This window comes from Cebus imitator, unplaced genomic scaffold (genome assembly GCF_001604975.1).
Source record: "Cebus imitator isolate Cc_AM_T3 unplaced genomic scaffold, Cebus_imitator-1.0 Scaffold17, whole genome shotgun sequence".
Taxonomy (NCBI): domain Eukaryota; kingdom Metazoa; phylum Chordata; class Mammalia; order Primates; family Cebidae; genus Cebus; species Cebus imitator.
The window spans coordinates 1,327,315-1,345,671 of record NW_016107332.1 but is presented as its reverse complement, the minus strand read 5'-3'; the positions used below and the strand labels follow the sequence as shown (position 1 = coordinate 1,345,671).

Genomic DNA, 18,357 nt, shown 5'->3' with positions numbered 1-18,357 from the left:
CACCATATATATTTCCCATTGTATGCAACTTTTTATTAGAGGGAAGAAAGCACTATGGTCTGGGACTTTCCAGAGAATGAAGGTGTTTGAAAAGCACTGTCTCCATGGAAATAATAGTGCTAAGTAGAGTTTGCTTATATCTGTTGTGCTGTATTCCTTTGGAGAGACTCTTCTGTAGTGAGTTGTACCTGGAGTTGTTTAATGGTCTTCAGTAAGATACAGTATTTATTTCATTGCCCAAGAAAAATGTTTTTAGTATGCTGTACAATGGGGTGTTTTAGGATGATGGGTCCTTTGGTTACCGTGGGTACTTTACATAAACTTAAGTATTCTCTGTCATTTCTGGAGTGCCTTCTCTTTCACTCTGGCTGTGTAATGTAATCCAGGGTTAGGTAAAGTAGTTATTCATACAAAGATTGCATTTCTCAGTGTTTTCTCCCAACATCTTCATTTTATTTGTTTGGTATGTATTTAGGAAAATAGAAGACACTAACAAATCAGGATTTTTTTTATTTTCCTAGACCCTAAATTGGTCACTAGATGGCCTGCTAGTATTGCATTTTAACTTGACTTGTTATGACATAAGGAAGTAGACTTCTTGCTGCTGGTTTTAATCTAAAGTGATATTTTAAATACTGTTTTAAAATCTACCAGGAACTCTAGATTCACTAGTGCTATAAATTATTTAAAGGTTTATCTTTTTACAAAATGGTGGTTTAGTGTTCTAAATGGGTTTTATGCTGCACATAAAAGCCAGACTTTGCAGCTCAGTTTTAAACTGTTGCCAGAATGTTGTTTGGTGCTCATGCTTTGGATACATGTAGTTAGATAATAGAAATTTAATAGTTACATAAAAATATGAATGTGCCCTGGTGTTCAAATCTGTTGAGCAGATTTGGCTCAAGAAAAAAGTGCAGAAAGTATTTAAAGGAAAACTTAAAATGTGGAATCACTGTATTAACATGTTCAGAGTTCTTTAGGAAGATTAAAATGAGAAGCGAGAGCTACCACTTCCATGTAGTGCATGTTGTTTGCCCTTCCTGCCAGTTTCCAGGTAAAAACAAAAACAGTTGTCTGTTTTTAAATACAACATATGTTAGATCTTAGACTGTCAAAGTCAAACAAAAAAAGTTCTGGGTACCCAGTGTTAAGTTTTAAAATTAATACTTAACAGATTTATAGTATCTCTAGACTTGCAGGTTACAGAATTCACCTCTCATTAATAGTAGAGTGTGGGTTGTTCACTGATCTTCTGCTCAGAGGTATTCCTATAACCGCTCTGAGCCCCTTTACCCTTTAGTGCAGGGTGACTGGAGCCTTTCAGATTGGTGGTGAGGTATCCAGGTATGTGAAGACTTTCTCCTGGCCTTGCTTGGGATCTATTTTTGTTTTAAAGGACATTTTCTGAAATAAAGGGTTTTATATGTACAAATCGAAGAAGAGCATGCTGTTTCTAATAGCTGTGTCTATGGAAATCCTAATGAATCCCAAATAAAGTGGATAGCTCATGTGGCAGCACCTTCAACTTTCTGTTGTCCAGATGTCTTGTCTCACTTTGAGGTGGTTTTGTTCCTTTCAGATGTCTAATAGTGATTTTGGAAACTGAGATTTGTCACTGGAATGTGCTAGAAGCTGGCAGCATCTGCATGTTTAAGATTCTTTTTGTATTCCTGATAGAGACTGAGTCCTTTTGTCTTTACACATAGAATCTGTGTATAATTCATTTCCACAGACTGAGCAGATGCTCCAAGTTCCCCTTGATTCATGCTATTTTTGCATTAATTCCCAAAACGTTCACGCTACGTATCTTTATTTGAAGAGGACAAACAGTAGCAACCTCTTGAATGTTTATTTTGGCATTGGTTAGGTATCAAAAGAATTTTGTATTGAAGTTATGAGGCTAAAATCCATTTAAAAATATTGTAGGGTGTGAATTTTGAAAAGGGAAGAATATCATGAAATGCTTCTAATGAAAATGTTACTTTGACTCAAAAACAAAATATGAAAAAATTTCCCTTCTTGAAAAGAAAGTGGCTATAGCCTTTGATAATACATGTAAAGTAGCACATTAATAAAAATTTATGCTCAATTACAAATACCTTTATTAGTGTATAAAACATTTCAGTAATTTGATGGGGCTCATAGTATAGATATTGTCCTTTTCACATTCAAACTAGTTACCTTGGAGACAGATTTGATCACAAATTATTTGTATAGTTTTTTTTTTTTAACTTGGGGATATTTTGGAAGGAAATGGTAGACATCATCTATAGAAACATTCATTAGTGCACAGTTCTTATTTGGAACATCTCTTCAGAGGAAGCCTCTGCTTCCTGAGTGCACCCTTGGTGTTTTGGGGGCTCCAGGGTGGAGGGAAGAGAACAGCCCCAGCCTTGTTCCTGGAGCATTGCAGTGGACTGTGCTCACTGCTGCTGGTCTTCAGTCTTTGTGAGCTGAACTAGTGATGCTGGTTTAGGGAACCAGTGATGCTGGTTTAGGAAACCGGCTAAGCATACCTTGTAGCCAGTAAAAATAGAAGATGTGTCTGCTGCATGCTTGCTTCTGCCTCTCTAGGATTTTGGCAATTTTCAGCAGTAAACATGGGGGAGAGTAGTCAAGCCCCATCACAACATATGAAAAGGTATCCCATTCCTACGATACGTTTCAGAGATAGCAAAGAAAGCTTTATACTGTATAGAGTTTTTCTTATAATTGAAGTTGAGAATGAGATTCTTTCTTCTCTGGAGTCCTTTGTCATTTGTTCCCAGACTGCATATCCTGCTAAGGGGTCCACAGCAGTGGAAATAGAGGTTCTTGATTTATTCACAATCGCAGGGTTCAGAACAGTTGGTTGAAAATTGCTTACTTGTCTGTGATAGAACTATTTAGGCCTGACTGAAATGTTGAATATCTTTTCTTTTTGTCTAGAACCTTATCAATGCATTGAAAGATCACATGCTGACTAGAAACTTGGGAATTATGTTCAATAAAATCATGAAAATAAGAAAAATTTGACAAAATAATACCTTAGTTTTTGGTACTTCTCAACTGTATGACCTTGGAAGATATAGCCTAATTTCTAGGACTTCAATTCACTCATCTGTGAAATGGGAAATAAAAAACAGTGCCTGCCTCAGGATTTTACAGAGGATTCTGTGAGTTGATATATGCATAGTGCTTAAACAGTCTCTGGCATGTAGCAAGCATACTGTAATTATTGAGTATTCTTTATGCGTTAAGTCCATTGAAAGGCAATATTGCAAGGATTTGGGTCGAGTTGTTGACTTTTCTTGGGCCTTGATTTCCTCTGTAAAGAGGGGATAGCAGTAGTTTCTTCTGCTTTCATAAGCAGGACGGGGTGAAAATTAATGAATTAAAATTCACAGGCAGCCCTTATAACAATGTGTGGTGTTGTAGTCAGTTCTCACTAATGTTACCCTCCACTGTTCAGGTAGTTTAAGTCACTAAATTTTCACAACAGCCTTGTAACATATGTGTGTATCTTTCTGTGTGTGTGTTTTTTTAAAACTACTGGGGAGACACGTTGTAAGATGCTTAAGGTTGCACTGTTAGAATTGGAACTCAGATCTTAATATAAAAAGTCTTTGCCCCCTTAGTTCACATTCGTAGTGAAAAGAACATTGGAAATAACTGACCTATATACAGACCCCTGTTGCTTTTTGTATCTCGTTAGTTTTGAAGATGTTATGCTCCTAAAATTTTGTGATTATGTAAATATTTAAGTGTCATGTGAAACTATATCATACTCTTCTTGATACAGTTTTTCCTTTTTGTATCTCGTTGGTTTTGAAGATGTTGCTTTTTGTATCCCATTGGTTTTGAAGATGTTATGCCCCTAAAATTTTGTGATTATGTACATATTTAAAGTGTCTTGTGAAACTGTATCATACTCTTCCTCACAAAAGTCCTAATGAATGCCTGACTTCCTATGTAACTTCAGTTACATTTAGTGTTTTTTTTCTGCCTAGTATAGAGGATTTCAATACTTTGCAGCTGCAAAGAATCTGTATGCCTCAAGGCATTTTTGGAGGCTTTAGATATCCAAGAAGCTAATTGAACATATAGATTGTCTTGGGTAGTTCACTTATTGCACATCATATTTTCCTTCTAGGAAAAATTGACTCTGAATTTTTATTTTCTGCTTGATGAAGTAATAGGCTTTGTACAGACTGCTGAACTATCATTTATTCTGTGTTGTGCCTATAGATGGAGGCCAGATCAAAGGGAAGATAGAAGAATGACAATGATAACCATATCTGGGATACGGGGTGAATTGTTTTTCTCATTCCCAAATTCTCTCTATGCTATTTTATAATTTAAAATAAATATGTTAAAAATAATTCCTGGAGTTGGAAGACAAACTATGTCTCATGCTCAATTTAAGAGGATTCTCCTCCCAGTATACAATTAAGTATTATGTATAAACTATGTATATTTACTTGTCACTGCTTTAAACTCCTTGGCAAAATTGAAGACATGGCCTCTTTAGTGTGGGTTCTTTAGAAATAATCTGCCCCATTAGTGCATGGTTCTGTAATTCATAGTTGTATCTACAAAGAGAACATGGAAGCAGCTGGTGGAGCTTTCTTCCTTCACCATTGTTTTTTAATGCCTTCATGTATTATTTACCCCCAGTAAATGCAACAGATAGCTTTCGGCTGTGGGTGCCTGCTGGAAGTTTAATTGCAGAAGATTTGGAAGGTATATGAAGTGTCCCATGCTGTGCCAGGTTTGTGGTTCACACACTTTTCTGCTTTCGTCCGGTGAGCAGTGAGACCCTAGAGGGACAAGGGGCCTCCAGAAAGGGCTGTTCATGTCTCAACACCAGGAGCAGCACAGCTGGCTGAATTTGCTATTGTAGCTAATGGTGTTTATTTCTTTTCTGTCTTTTGATTTCAACATTTCTTTTTCTTCATGTTTACTCTTCTTGTTTTTTAATTATTAGAAAGGTCAGAGACTTTGAATTTACCAGTAGGAGGAGCCTGATTTCGGCACATATTTAGTCATTGCTGAATTGTCTCTTGTTCCATCTTTGAGAAACTGAGTATGTGAGAAAAGTAGAAAAAATGTAAGATAATAGTTCTTTCTAGATTTTCAGAACCCATAGTTGCTTATTGAGTGGTGGCACCTAGGTCGTTCATGAAGTCATCTGGCTTTAATTGACATACCTGCCTTTTTTTCCCTGCTGAATATGTCATGTAAGACCAAATAAAAATTGAAGTTTCTTTCTAAAGTACATCTATTCCTCAGGAAACATATTGGAGCATGACCTTAAAAATACAGTTCTTTCATCTCAAATTACATTTTTTGTTGTTTTTTATTTAAAAAAAAAAACAGACTTTTTTTTAACAGAACTTTGAGGTTCACAGCAAAAGTGATGTCATGTAGTTGGAATGATACAGTCTGTACCTTTTTCAGATTGGCTGCTTTCACTTAGCACTTCTCACTTAAGGTTCTTCCATGTTTTCATGGAGCTCGTTTCTTCTTAGAGTTGACTAATACTGCATTGTCTGGATGTTCTACAGTTTGTTCACCTACTAAAGATACGTTGTTTCTGTCAATTTTTGGCAATTCTGAATAGACCTCCTTTGAACACCTTGTGCAGGTTTTTGAGTGGAGGTACGTTTTCACCTCATTTGGGTGAATATTAAGGAGTAAATTGCTGCTAAGAGTGTGTTTAGTTTTGTAACAAACCGGCAAGATGTTTTCCAAAGTGTTCGTACCATTTTGCATCCCCGCCAGCTATGAATGAGAATTCCTGTTGCTGCACATCCATGGCAACGTTAGATGTTGTCACTGTTTTGGATTTTGGCTATTGTGATAGGTATGTTGTGCTATCTTATTTTGATTTGCCATTTCCTAATGACATATGATGTTGAACATCTTTTCGTATGCTTATTTGTAATCTGTATATCTTCTTTGGTGAGGTGTCTATTTAAGTCTTTTGCCCATTTTTAAAATTGGGTTGTTCATTTTCTTATTGATGAGTTTTAATTTATATTTTTGGTTAACAGCCCTTTATCTAAAGGTACACCTTTTGAATATATTTTTGTCCCAGTCTGTGGCTTATCTTCTCATTCTTTTTTTCGGAATAACAAAGTGTTGCTTGGGCACGTCTATGAAAAGCCCTCCGTCAGTGCCAGTTTTGCATAGTTGTAGAGGTTACCTGACAGATTTGGCTTAAACAAAAAATTAAAGTGATTAAACACATTTAGTAATTATTCTTAGGGATATGTCAAGTGTTGTGAACAAGCCTTGCAAAGATCTCCTGATGAGCAGTATGTAAATGGTTATGTTGTTATCACAAATATGTACTTGTAGTTTAAATGGAAAAAAACACTATCCCAGTGTTTTATAGATGAGTACTTGGAGCTTGGATCAAAATTCCAGGCTGCATTTCATGTGGGATTGGAAAGTTCTGACTTTCAAACCACAGTGGTGGAAGTAAAGCTGACACTCTAGACTATCATGTTGCATGGGAAAAAGGTGGCTTTTGTGACAGTGGTGATAAAGGTGTATATGAAAGCTGGAATAAAATGGTTTCGTGATATGATAAAGATAATAAGGATGATGCTTCACCTGGGTTTTGTTTGCTTGTTTCCACATTCTTTTTGTTGTTACCTCTTATTTGAGGTCACCTCTCATTTGTAGTTGCCTGATTTTGACATATGTATTTTAGGAATTTATTCTTTCCCAGTAGATACTGGGACATTGTGCTTAATTACTTCTTGTATGTGAGATACTGTCTACTTAAGAGTATTGATTGAGGGGAACATAGCACTCACAGCCTTCTTTTATGCTACTTTTTGGTTTCATTTTGAGAGATTTTCTTCATTAAGATATGCTTTGGTGAACTCTAAATCTTGAATTAAACATTTAAATTGTATTCCTGTTGTTATATAGGATATTGTACCTGTAGATGCATCTTATGAAGTAAAAGAACTGTATGTGCCAGAAAATAAACTTCATTTGGCAAAAACAGATGCAGAAACATTACCAGCACTGAAAATTAATAAAGTAAGTTTTTTGTTGCTTTTCACAGCAAGTGATACAGCCTTATACACAGTAGTCAGTTTGTTAAATTTGTGACTTATAGAAGTATTTAAGGCTGGGGTGGTATTAGTTGAGGGGCAAGGGTGTGGTATATATCACAATTTTTAAGGATGAGGAATGTGTTTAATTTGCGCACCCATATTCCTAAACTACCATGGCTTTGATTTGCTTTGAGTAATATTATTTATTTTGAACTATCAAAGAACAGATAAGTATGAGATCTTTAGGCTTACAGAAGGAATGGGTTCTAAAGGGTTAAGAAATATTAGTCCATAGTAATTAAGTAGACATTTCTCTCTTCAGACATGCTTTCTAATCTCTTGCCAAAACTTGACTCTCTCTGTCTAATATTGTTAGGAATAATTTCATTGTGTATCTTAGCTCTTGATGGTATTACTAGATGTCTATACCAACACAACTGCTTAGTTAAGTTAGAAATCATGAGAATAGAAACTATAATTTATCATTTTCAAATCTTAGAGAATTTTAAGTTGTATCATTTATGTGTACTTTTAAAAAAGGGAGATTAAGAAGTAAGTATTTGGACCAGAAGTTATACTTCCCATCCTTTCTTTTAACATAGTAAAAATCCAAAACACTCAGGGAAGTGCCACATCTGAAAGTAAGGAGAAAGGAAAACGAAACAAAACTTCTAGGCTTGGAGAAAGATGCTTTAAGTAGTTACCGAAATCCCTGATGGGAGTAAATTACATTGATGCACTTTGTATGTGTGATTGGGTCTCTGACCAGAAGCCAAGACATGCCAGGGAGTGACAGGGAGGGTGAACTACAGAGCAGAGCAGCTCAAGAAGTGAACTGTTGCAAAAGAACAACAGAAGTTGTCACTTACAGGCTGCATGGATTGAATATACACAGACAAAGGCAGAGAGAAGAAGAATGGAATGAATGACTATGAATCTACATGTCAGGTTTTGGAATCCAGAAAGACAGTAGCTTTTTCTAAATAGGACGTTTTTTCAATTCATTGGTTCTCAAATTTGTTCAATTGGCAGAGCACCTGAAAGGCACACATTCTTTGCACCTCCTTGCATGTCCTATTTCTAAGTACAGTAGCAGTGGGGTTAGGGCTTCAATATAGGAATTTTGAGAGGACACAGACATTCAGTCCCTAACAGATACCATCTAGAATTGAATTCCAGTAGAGACAAGTAGTAGCCACCATCAGAGGTTTTGGGAAACAAATAAAATTTCTCCATGAATACAATTTTATTTCCTGTGCATCAAAGCAGGAAAATTCTTTACCAGTGTTTGATTTTGCAGTGGAACACATTGGCAGACATACTCTGGGAATAAGTAGTAGGCTGCGTTACTGTGCACCACTCGGCCAGGTGCTTTATCTTTCTCATTGGAGAGTCACTGCTGTATGCCTAGTTACAAAATGAGTATATCCAGCTTAATCATATGTACATTGTTCATCGGTCCTTTATGGTTCTGATGGGATATGCTAGAAATCTCAAAGTTCAAGAAATCATAGTCTTTGTAAAATGAAGAGTACTCTGTCATGGGTAAGAGACTTTTCTCTGAAAATATTTTCATTTAAAGTTTTTTTTTTCTTTCTCTCTCTCTCTCTTTTTGAGATGGCGTCTTACTGTGTTGCCCATACTGAAGTGCAATGGCTTCCTTTTTTTTTTTCCAACAGGACCACAAAAGAGAAAGTACTTATTTCTATACACATTTTTTTTTGGAATACAGTGCTTTATGGTCATTCTTTTGTGAGTCAGTTAATGGGCCAAGGCTCTTATTTATTGTATGTCAAGTGACCTCAGGCAATATTTTTCTTTTGAAGTTTAAATGGTCTTAGCTGGCTAGTGGGGTGGTTCCTGTGTCTTTCCAACAAGATTTTGTTAATCTTGGAAAGATTCTTTGCTTCCTGGCTCAAAAAGATGTTCTAGGATCACCTTGTACCTTCTAGCCCTATAATTGGACTCAACCTTTCTTTTAACCAGGCCTAGTTTTTTTTGGAGACCATAAGTTGGGTGCATGGGTACACTGTAAAGGTACCAAACTCTCAAATAAAATGCAACTTTACAGATAAAGGTAAAGTCTTCTCTGTTCTATGAAATGTTTATGCAATCATTTTAAGTTTCCCTGATGATTTATGAAGGATAACCATCTTTTCAGTACGTTTATATTTGAGTTTCCTTATCTCCCAATGACGACTTCTTCGTCGTCATCTTTTTTTTTGAGACAGGATCTCACTCTGCTGCCCAGGCTGGAATGCAGTGGCATGATCTCAGCTCATTGCAGCCTCTGCCTCCTAGGCTCAAGCAATTCTCATGCCTCAGCCTCCCAAGTAGCTGGACTACAGGCATACACCACCACACCTGGCTAATTTTTTGTATTTTTAGTAGAGACTGGGCTTCACCTTGTTGGCCAGCCTGGTCTCGAACTTCTGACATCAGGTGATGGATGTATATTGCCTGCTTTGACCTCCAAAGTGCTGGGGTTATAGGCAGGAACCGCCACATCTGGCTGTAAAGTTTCTCTTGGTTAAGGACAGTGGTTATCAATATGTTAGGTCATCACTGTTAGCAATTTCTGGGAACATTTTAGAAATACAGATTCATGGGCCCTACAGCAAACTGACTGAATCAGGAACTCAGGGAGTGAAGCAGTTGTCATTTTAGCAAGCTTTCCAAGGATTTGAGGTAAAGTTGGGGAACCGCTAGTTTAGGAGAGGCTATTCTTATCAGAAATACTTGGAGACCTAATGTTATTTAAATTTAATAGGAGAAGGGAATATTTACCTAGTGCCCTTATTCTTTGTTAGTTTGGTATAATGTGTAATCATCCTTACACTCTTTGTTTTCATTGCTTTCAAAATTAAGTTAATAAAGTTCACTGCTTTTGCTCATTATACATGCAATAGAAAATTTTGCTTTACTTTCAAATTTACTAGGTGGATATGCAGTGGGTGCAGGTTTTGGCAGAAGGCTGGGCAACCCCACTGAACGGCTTTATGAGAGAGAGGGAGTACTTGCAGTGCCTTCATTTTGATTGTCTTCTGGATGGTAAGACATTCACATTCAAAGCTATGTTGTATACGGAAGAGACATTTCATAGTTGCAGAGATTTGCCACTGTTTACAAAAAGTAGTAGGATAACATCTTAATAGAGGTAGATTATAAGACTGTTATATCAGTACTGAATATTTAAGTGAATCATGAGATGTTATTTTCATTTTTCCCTTTCCTGGCTCTTACTTATTGCAGAGAGAGAGGGAAAATCTGGGGATTAGGGCTGAGGATGGATTGTAAAACATATATAATTTTTCTGTGCTATTTCTGCCTGATAACTGTGGAAAGCTGCTTCCCAGGCTTAACCAGCTGGTATAGGCTTAAACAGCTGATTCTTTCTTATTAAACATTTCCTTGGCCGGGCGCGGTGGCTCAAGCCTGTAATCCCAGCACTTTGGGAGGCCGAGGTGGGTGGATCACGAGGTCAAGAGATCGAGACCATCCTGGTCAACATGGTGAAACCCCGTCTCTACTAAAAATACAAAAATTAGCTGGGCATGGTGGCGCACGCCTGTAGTCCCAGCTACTCGGGAGGCTGAGGCAGGAGAATTGCCTGAACCCAGGAGGTGGAGGTTGCGGTGAGCCGAGATCGCGCCATTGCACTCCAGCCGGGGTAACAAGAGCGAAACTCCGTCTCAAAAAAAAAAAAAAAAAAAAAAACATTTCCTTTTACTTAAGCTATTCTATACCAAAATTTTGTACCCAAAGACAGTTTGATTCTTTTAATTTTTGCTTTTTTTTAAAAAACTTCTGAGGTCATTGCTTATTCTCCTTGACCTTGTTCTGTCTCTCGATTTTCTGTGCCAGTTACCAGTGGAATACTGTCACTGGGCCCATAGCCTTTTATTATTTGAAGAGAGTCCCCTGAAGTGAAAGGTGGATGTAAATAAAGCCTGTTGAGTAATCCAAACTGTGTGCTTCATGTTCCTTTGTGCTCTGCAGGAGGTGTCATTAACTTGTCAGTACCTATAGTTCTGACTGCTACTCATGAAGATAAAGAGAGGCTGGACGGCTGCACAGCATTTGCCCTGATGTATGAGGGCCGCCGTGTGGCCATTCTTCGCAATCCAGAATTTTATGAGCATAGGAAAGAGGAGCGCTGTGCCAGACAGTGGGGAACAACATGCAAGAACCACCCCTACATCAAGGTGCTGAAGAAACCTCGCTGCATTCTGCATTTTATCTTGTCTTGCCAGTGATGTTTGTGCTGAAATGTGGGCATTTTCTGTGTATTGACTTTTCATTGGAATTGTTAATATTTTGCAGAGTAGAGATTGGACCTTAGATTAGTGTGTTGAGCATTTGCTCTTGTCATTTTGGTCCAAGTAAATATTTATTCAACAATCACATTTTAAATATCTATTGTATACATGGCACTGAGCCAGGTGCTGGTGCTGGGAATGCAGGGCAAGGGACACCACTGGCATAGTATTTCAGCTCTTGGAGTATGCAGTCTGGTTATGTGCTTAGGCGTGTCCTTATGAGCATGTGAGGTCAGGGGGCTAAGAGAGCTTTCAACAGCATGATTTGATGTGAAAGCAGTGAAATATAATTTCTCCTCAGTGTTCCTCATTGATTTTATATATTGTATTTGGAATGTTATTGAAGTCAAATTTCTGTCAGTTGTTAGGTGTGGTAAGGTAGACTGAGAAAGAAGCTGGGCACATTGTTGGCCCATAAGCCAAAGCCGCATGGGGAAAAGGAGGGCTGGAGCTGCCTTTTGAAGATGGACAGGTCCTGGAGGGTCATGGCTCCTTCTTTCAAATGCAAGGAAAGAAATTAGTAAAATTGTAAGGAATTTGAGGTGCTGTGGAGATTGGAAGGCATGAATTTGTATCTAACTCAGTGATCATTAATTCTTCAAAAGGTTAGGATTGGAGAAAATAGAGTATGGGGTGACCCATGGCTACAAATTGTTCTGTAAATCAATATACAATGGTAATGAAAAGAATATTTTTGTTACTTGAAAAGGTATAACTATTCACATTGGTTTTATTTGCCTTTTATATGTAAAGATAGTTATTTTACAAGTTTTTTGGGAAATTATAAAATCTATTTATAGCATCTCTAATGTCAATTTAATTGATAAGTCAGATTACCTCATTTAAGATGAGAGTAACTTACAACAACTGTATTTAGATTATATGAGAGAAATGTTTTTACTTATTTCAATCTCAGTTTCTATTAGAAAAAATTTTTTTCTTCCTATTAGATGGTTATGGAACAAGGAGATTGGCTGATTGGAGGAGATCTTCAAGTCTTGGACCGAGTTTATTGGAATGATGGTCTTGATCAGTATCGTCTTACTCCTACTGAGCTAAAGCAGAAATTTAAAGATATGAATGCTGGTAAGACATGAACTTATTTACCTAATATAGGTTTGCTTGGAGAGAAAGTTCTAGAAGATTTTTTTCCAGTGCTTACTAAAATGTGAAACAATGATGAGTACAGGTAAATACAGCAGTGGAATATGTAAAGAAAGGTAGTCAATCAAAACTAGGCTGTGTAGTTTCATTTTATTGGTATAATTTGATCTGACATTATTTTGAATACTCTGGAAGCAGGATGCTAATACAAAATTTACCTGTTGTTAATTGTAAAACTCATGTGTTAAAGCTTAATGGAACTATAGAACATTGTTTGAATAATTCACTTATATAAATTTGCTTTATATCAGAATGTTTTATATGACATATATATATATGAATGTCATATCTCAGAATGTTTTACTTGACACTTGTATATTGGAAGTACACAGTATATATTTGGTGATGTATTATAGAAATAATAATACATGATCATTGTATCATACCGTTGTACTAATGATACATGACTGTGAGTTAAACAATAGAGAAATTTGTGTAAAGCAAAAACTACAAGAAACACTGTGCACAGAATACTTCTCAAAACAATTCATCAGACTGTCTTTAGGTACAAATTTTTGGTATAGAATTATGGAAGTAAAAGAAACTTTAACAAGGAAAAATCAGCTTGTTAAGCCTAACATCACCAAATATATATTGAGCACTTCCAAAATATGAATGTCATTATCACAGCAAATCATGGAACAACGGAATTTTATCATGTTCACGTCATTTAAAAATGTTTGTGAATCTTTATATGCCAGTACGCCAAGTGCTGAGGAACCATAGATAAATACTCTAGAAGCTTATGGTATACAAGAGAGAGACATTAAACAATAACAGAAAAAAGTTGTTTGGAAGCAGAATAGAGAAGCTACAGATGCTGTTCTTTATAATACTGTTTTCTATATTATAAAGCTTTCCAGGACAGGATTTTTATATCAGACTTCGTGCTATTGGGTCTTTTACACAGAGGTGGGTAAATGATGTGCTTACCTTGGTGCTTTCATGTTCTTCCTGTACCTGCAAATTCAAGGTTCCATATCAGGGAACAGGATTCACTATAGATTTTGGGGGGCTTTTGTAAGATCTGAAAAATTTGAAGCATCCTGCAGTTGTGATCCTAATTAATTCCCACCCACTGCAGAGATGGTTCAGCCCTAAACACTGGTGCTGCTCTCTTTCATATTTTCTGTGTAGAAGTCAGGTGGATATGACTGAGAATGGGCAGGTGAATATGGTTGCCTTTTGGGATGTATAGCTGGCCACCAACCCCTGTTTGTGGACCAGAAGCCCTTGTTCCAAGCAACTGCAGAACATCTGGGAAAGAGCAGGCATTTCGTTTGTATTTGTGTTAGTCTCTGTGAACTCCAGAATGCTTCTGGTGGGCATTCAGAGTTCTGTGTTCAGACTCTGCCTCACTGCCTAGCAGTTGTATGTTTGTGGGGAAATTACTTTTCTCTCTAAGGCTCATGGACAATTGGAGAGGATATTGATGGTACCTAAAGCGTAACATTTTATTTTAAAAGTGAAATGAGATAAGATGCTTAAGGTACTTTAAACTGTATTGGCATGTAGTAAAAGATTAAGCTGCTGATATGGTTTGAGTGTGTCCTCCCAAATCCCATCTTGAATTGTAGTTCCCATATTTCCCACGTGTCATGGGAGGGACCCAGTGGGAGGCAATAGAATCATGGGGATGGTTTCCCCCATGCTATTCTTGTGATAGTAAGTTCTCATCAGATCTGATAGTTTTATAAGGGGTTTCCCCTTTTGCTTGGTTCTCATTCTCTCTTTTGCTGCCATGTGAAGAAGAACGTGTTTGTTTTCTTCCCCTTCCACCATGATTTTAAGTTTCCTGAGGCATCTCAGCTGTGTGGAACTATGAGTCAATTGAACCTCTTTTCCTTGCAAATTACCCAATCTCAGATATTTCTTCATACCCAATGAGATGAAATCAGCATGGTAATGTCTTATTACTGTATGTTTAATGATAAGCAGCGTGGTAATACAAATGTCTTAATTTTTGTTGTGTGAACTGAAGCTAGACTATTTATGTGAAGGTTAAAGCAAGAATATCTGTTTATGCCTAAGCTCTTTTTTTCTGAAATTTGCAGTGTTATGAACTTAATAAAATGGATGAAGAATTGGAGGCCTCAGATGGGCCACCCACTCTTCAGTGCTCCATAGTTCCTACCTAGTCTGTTTCATTCATTCACATTTCTTTCTTGGCTCCTTTAGGGTTTTTGAGTGTTGGGGGTCCCTTTTTCCCCTTTTGTACTTTACTCCTGAATTTGAAGCAAATATTTAGCTTAAACTACTTATACAAAAACTTCTTTGAGTGCTGTACTTGGTGCTGCCTGTATAACAGCTCATTTCTCTTCTGTTTTGCTAACATATTTTAGGCCCAATATACAGGAATGAATAATGATTGATATAATAAGTCAATAATGATGCCCTTTCTTTGTTGTCAGTGTGTGATTTAAGAGTCTGTGCGTTAAGTCATTTCTGGCCATTGAGATGTAAGGGGGAGAGGGTTTTCAGGAAAGATGTTTTTTTTCTGATAGTTTGGTTTATGCCAAACAAATTCTCTTTTTTTCCACCCTTCTCTTTCTTCCCATTTTTGATGCTGTCATGTGAGGACACAGTGTTTGGTGTTCCTGCAGACATTTTGTATTCATGAAAATTCCAAATATGCTAACTTTTGTCCTTACACTATGAGTTTCTCATCCAACCATGCAGTCATTTATCTCCAGATTTCTTATTCAAAGAGATTACATATATTCAAATTATTTAAGGTACTTCTAGTTGGATTTTCTGTTATTTGCAACCGGAAGCATTTGGTAGTTTATTATAAGCACACTTCCCTTTTTTTGCTGGTGAACAGAAACATGTTTAATGGAGGACTTGCTGAGACCGTGTTATTTAATTTTTTGCCAAAATTTTGAATTCATATCTGGAACTGATGTTAGTAGATTAATTGTTGGCACTGTTGAAAGGGTCTTATCAAGGAATTATCATTCACTCATAGTTAGAGACTTTCATATTACATCTGTTTTGCATTCTTCTTTGTGAGCCAAACATTTTAAGTCATTTAGAGAATTTGTTACATAATGAATGATTGCAACTTTGTTTAAAGTAGCTGAGAGCCAGTTATTAGCCTTACATCAAACAACAAAAATTGGAGTATTATTCTATTTTTCCATTTTTATACTGAGGCAAATAAGCAACAGACTGAGGAGTTGACTTTGTAGTTCTTGTTCACTCTTTGAGAAAGCCAATAACAAGTCAGTTCTGATTTGTTCAGGAGAGAGAAAGCGGGGAATTAATTTATTTTCTTAATCTAGGATTTCTCTTCTTACCTCTTCCTCTTTCTCCTCCCCTCATCTTCGAAGTACTTTGATTACCCCATGCGGGTTATTGTCCCTTGCATGGCATTATCAGTTTGGCTGTTCTTAAGACCATTCTGTAGCTGGAAGGATTGGGAAGTCTTTAATACCCACATCAGTGATTGCAAGGTGATACATTTCCAGATGGCAAGTTCTTGCATTACTGATGATTGACCAATATCCTGGAGGGGAGGAATGCGTTTCACCTAAGCCAAGTAAGAGCCTATTAGTGTTTATTGAACACAAAATATTGGTGTCCTACTGATTGCAAAGGGAAGAGCTGACGTAATTTATTTCAGACTAGTATGTGGTAGTACAGTGTTGAATGAATCTGAAAAAACTTTGCAGAGTTGCTGAATTACAAACTACATTTTAAGTGAGTAAATGGAGACATTGGAAGGATGTTTTAGGTAAAGTTGGGGGAGGTACGTGAGAAAGCTGAGGCAGAAGCAGATCTTGTTTGGCTCTGAAGTTGATAGTGGATTGATCAGTGACAGCAAGCCAGAGATGTTGTGAGCTGAGAGTGGGTGAGGGGGAGCCTTTGTTAGCCTTTGTTAGTCAGGTCCCAGCAGGAAGCAGAAGGCACACTCCGATGAGGCTTTGAGCATAAGTTAACGAAGCGAGTATTTAAAGAAGGGTGGTCAGGGTTAAGGGAACCTACAAGAAATTGCTGAGGTGTCCAGTGACTAGTGGCATTGGGTAGCATCAGCCAGTCCCAAAGAGGTGAGAGCAGGAAGCAGTGTTTCTGCAGCCAGGTGGGAGCTGCAGCTGTGGGAGGGCTGCTGGGTGGAAGCTGGTTGCTGGCACAGCTAGAATCAGTGCTGAGGCAGATGCTAGTGGGGGCAAGAGCTCCCCCAAAACTTTTCTCCCTCCATCCCCTGGGTGCCTGCTAATGCCTCCCACCCTCGAGGCAGGAGGACAACAGCCCCTTCTAGGGGAAGCCCTGAGGGACCCCAGGACATCAGAGAATAGATGGTAAGGTGAATGGCAAATAAGCGACACAGAACCCAGTTGGCACAAAGCTTTATAGTCAACATCTTACTTTAATCTGGAAACATTTTTAGTCATGAGAATAGAAAACAGTTCATTGCTGCCATACTTTAGAGTATGAGAGTACCAGTTTGTGAAAAATTCTAGTATCTTTATATTCGCTCAAGTGGCCCATCTCTGTCTTATTCCATTATTTCTCCCCCCTCTCTTAAGCAGCTTGAATAAAAGAAAGACTGGTAGTTTATGATAATCCCAAGGGAGGAGGGGAGAACAGATTGCTTTGTTCTTCCAGGTCCTTTCACAAAAACTCCCATAAAAGCAAACATTGAACACACAACTCTTAGCAACCCTAGAACCATTGTCTTGTTTAGCTACTACACTGATTTAGGAAAAATCAGAAATGTCTGTTCTTGGAGCTTTGGGTAGAGAGGCAGATAGAAACCTTGGGTGGGATGGCAAGAAAGGAATTACTAATGACTGCTCTGTGTAAGAGTCTTACAGTGAAGTTAGGAGGAAAGAAGCAGGAAGACGTTGTCATTCCCTGTTCAGTGGTTGCACTGGATACTGGGCTCTGGCTGTGGGCTGGAATGCGAAGCACAGTTCTGGAAGTCTGAGGAAGGTTGACTAGGATTTAGGAGCACAGTCCTGCTCATCACCTCATTTATTTATTTGCTGAGCTGCAGTTTTCTTTGGATGCTCAGCTTGGAAAGAGTAGAGTTTGGGTGGCTCTGCACTGTGCATGACAGTCCTTGCTGGCCACATCACTAGATGAAGTGGCCTGTGGCTTGTCCTACATGTGTCCAGGGAATGCTGATATTTTCATTGCCTTTCCCGTCACATATGTATGCTCAGGAAAACCTTCTTCACTTTCTTTTTCCTATTCTACTTGCTGGAAGGAAAGGGATCAGACTTTACTTGTTTCCGTAGTGCACTGACTCCTGGACTAGGTGACAGGGAATCCAGAGGAAAGGGAGAGAACTTGCTCTAGCGGGAAGTTTCTTCACATAGATGTGCAGGATAGGAGAAGAAATAGGCTTTGGGGGCCAGACCCAGATTTGACTTGAGATGTAACAGTAATAGCAAAGGTAGAAGAATTGAGGAAAGAGGCAGGTAATGAGCAACGTGTATTGAAATGGCTTTTGTAATGTGTCTGTCTGATGAACTGGAAGGCAGGACTTACACATGTGGCTAAGAGAAGCCATCTGTTCCTATGCAGTAATTGAACCCAGGTGTGGGGGTAAGCCTCCTAAATGAGCCTGTAAAGAAGGAATTTCATAGGGCCCAGCAGTAAGCCTTGTGGCTCCAAGAGGATCACAAGATGTCAGAAACAGGTGGTTAGACCAGAATGGCCAAGTGGAATACAAATGTCATATGTTTGATAATAGCTGTGGAAAAATCTATGCAACAAAGAGAAAAACTTGACAGAGAGGTTGGTGCCTGTCTTTGCTGTTGTCAGAGTGTGTCTTTATTCACCAGTGTGTTGATTGGGGTCTGTCAGATAGA

At 37.9% G+C, this 18,357-nt stretch overlaps 1 protein-coding gene across 2 annotated transcripts in view; it reads left to right on the top strand.

Moving 5' to 3' along the window:
- The window catches only part of PAPSS1 (3'-phosphoadenosine 5'-phosphosulfate synthase 1), a 103,422-nt gene that overhangs the window by 49,090 nt on the left and 35,975 nt on the right, over positions 1–18,357 (top strand). For both annotated transcript variants that reach the window (XM_017508993.1, XM_037731659.1), the window contains exons 6-9: positions 6,925–7,038; positions 9,995–10,106; positions 11,055–11,260; positions 12,325–12,460. In XM_017508993.1, coding sequence (XP_017364482.1) covers positions 6,925–7,038; positions 9,995–10,106; positions 11,055–11,260; positions 12,325–12,460 — 568 coding nt within the window. The remainder of the gene's footprint in view (positions 1–6,924; positions 7,039–9,994; positions 10,107–11,054; positions 11,261–12,324; positions 12,461–18,357) is intronic.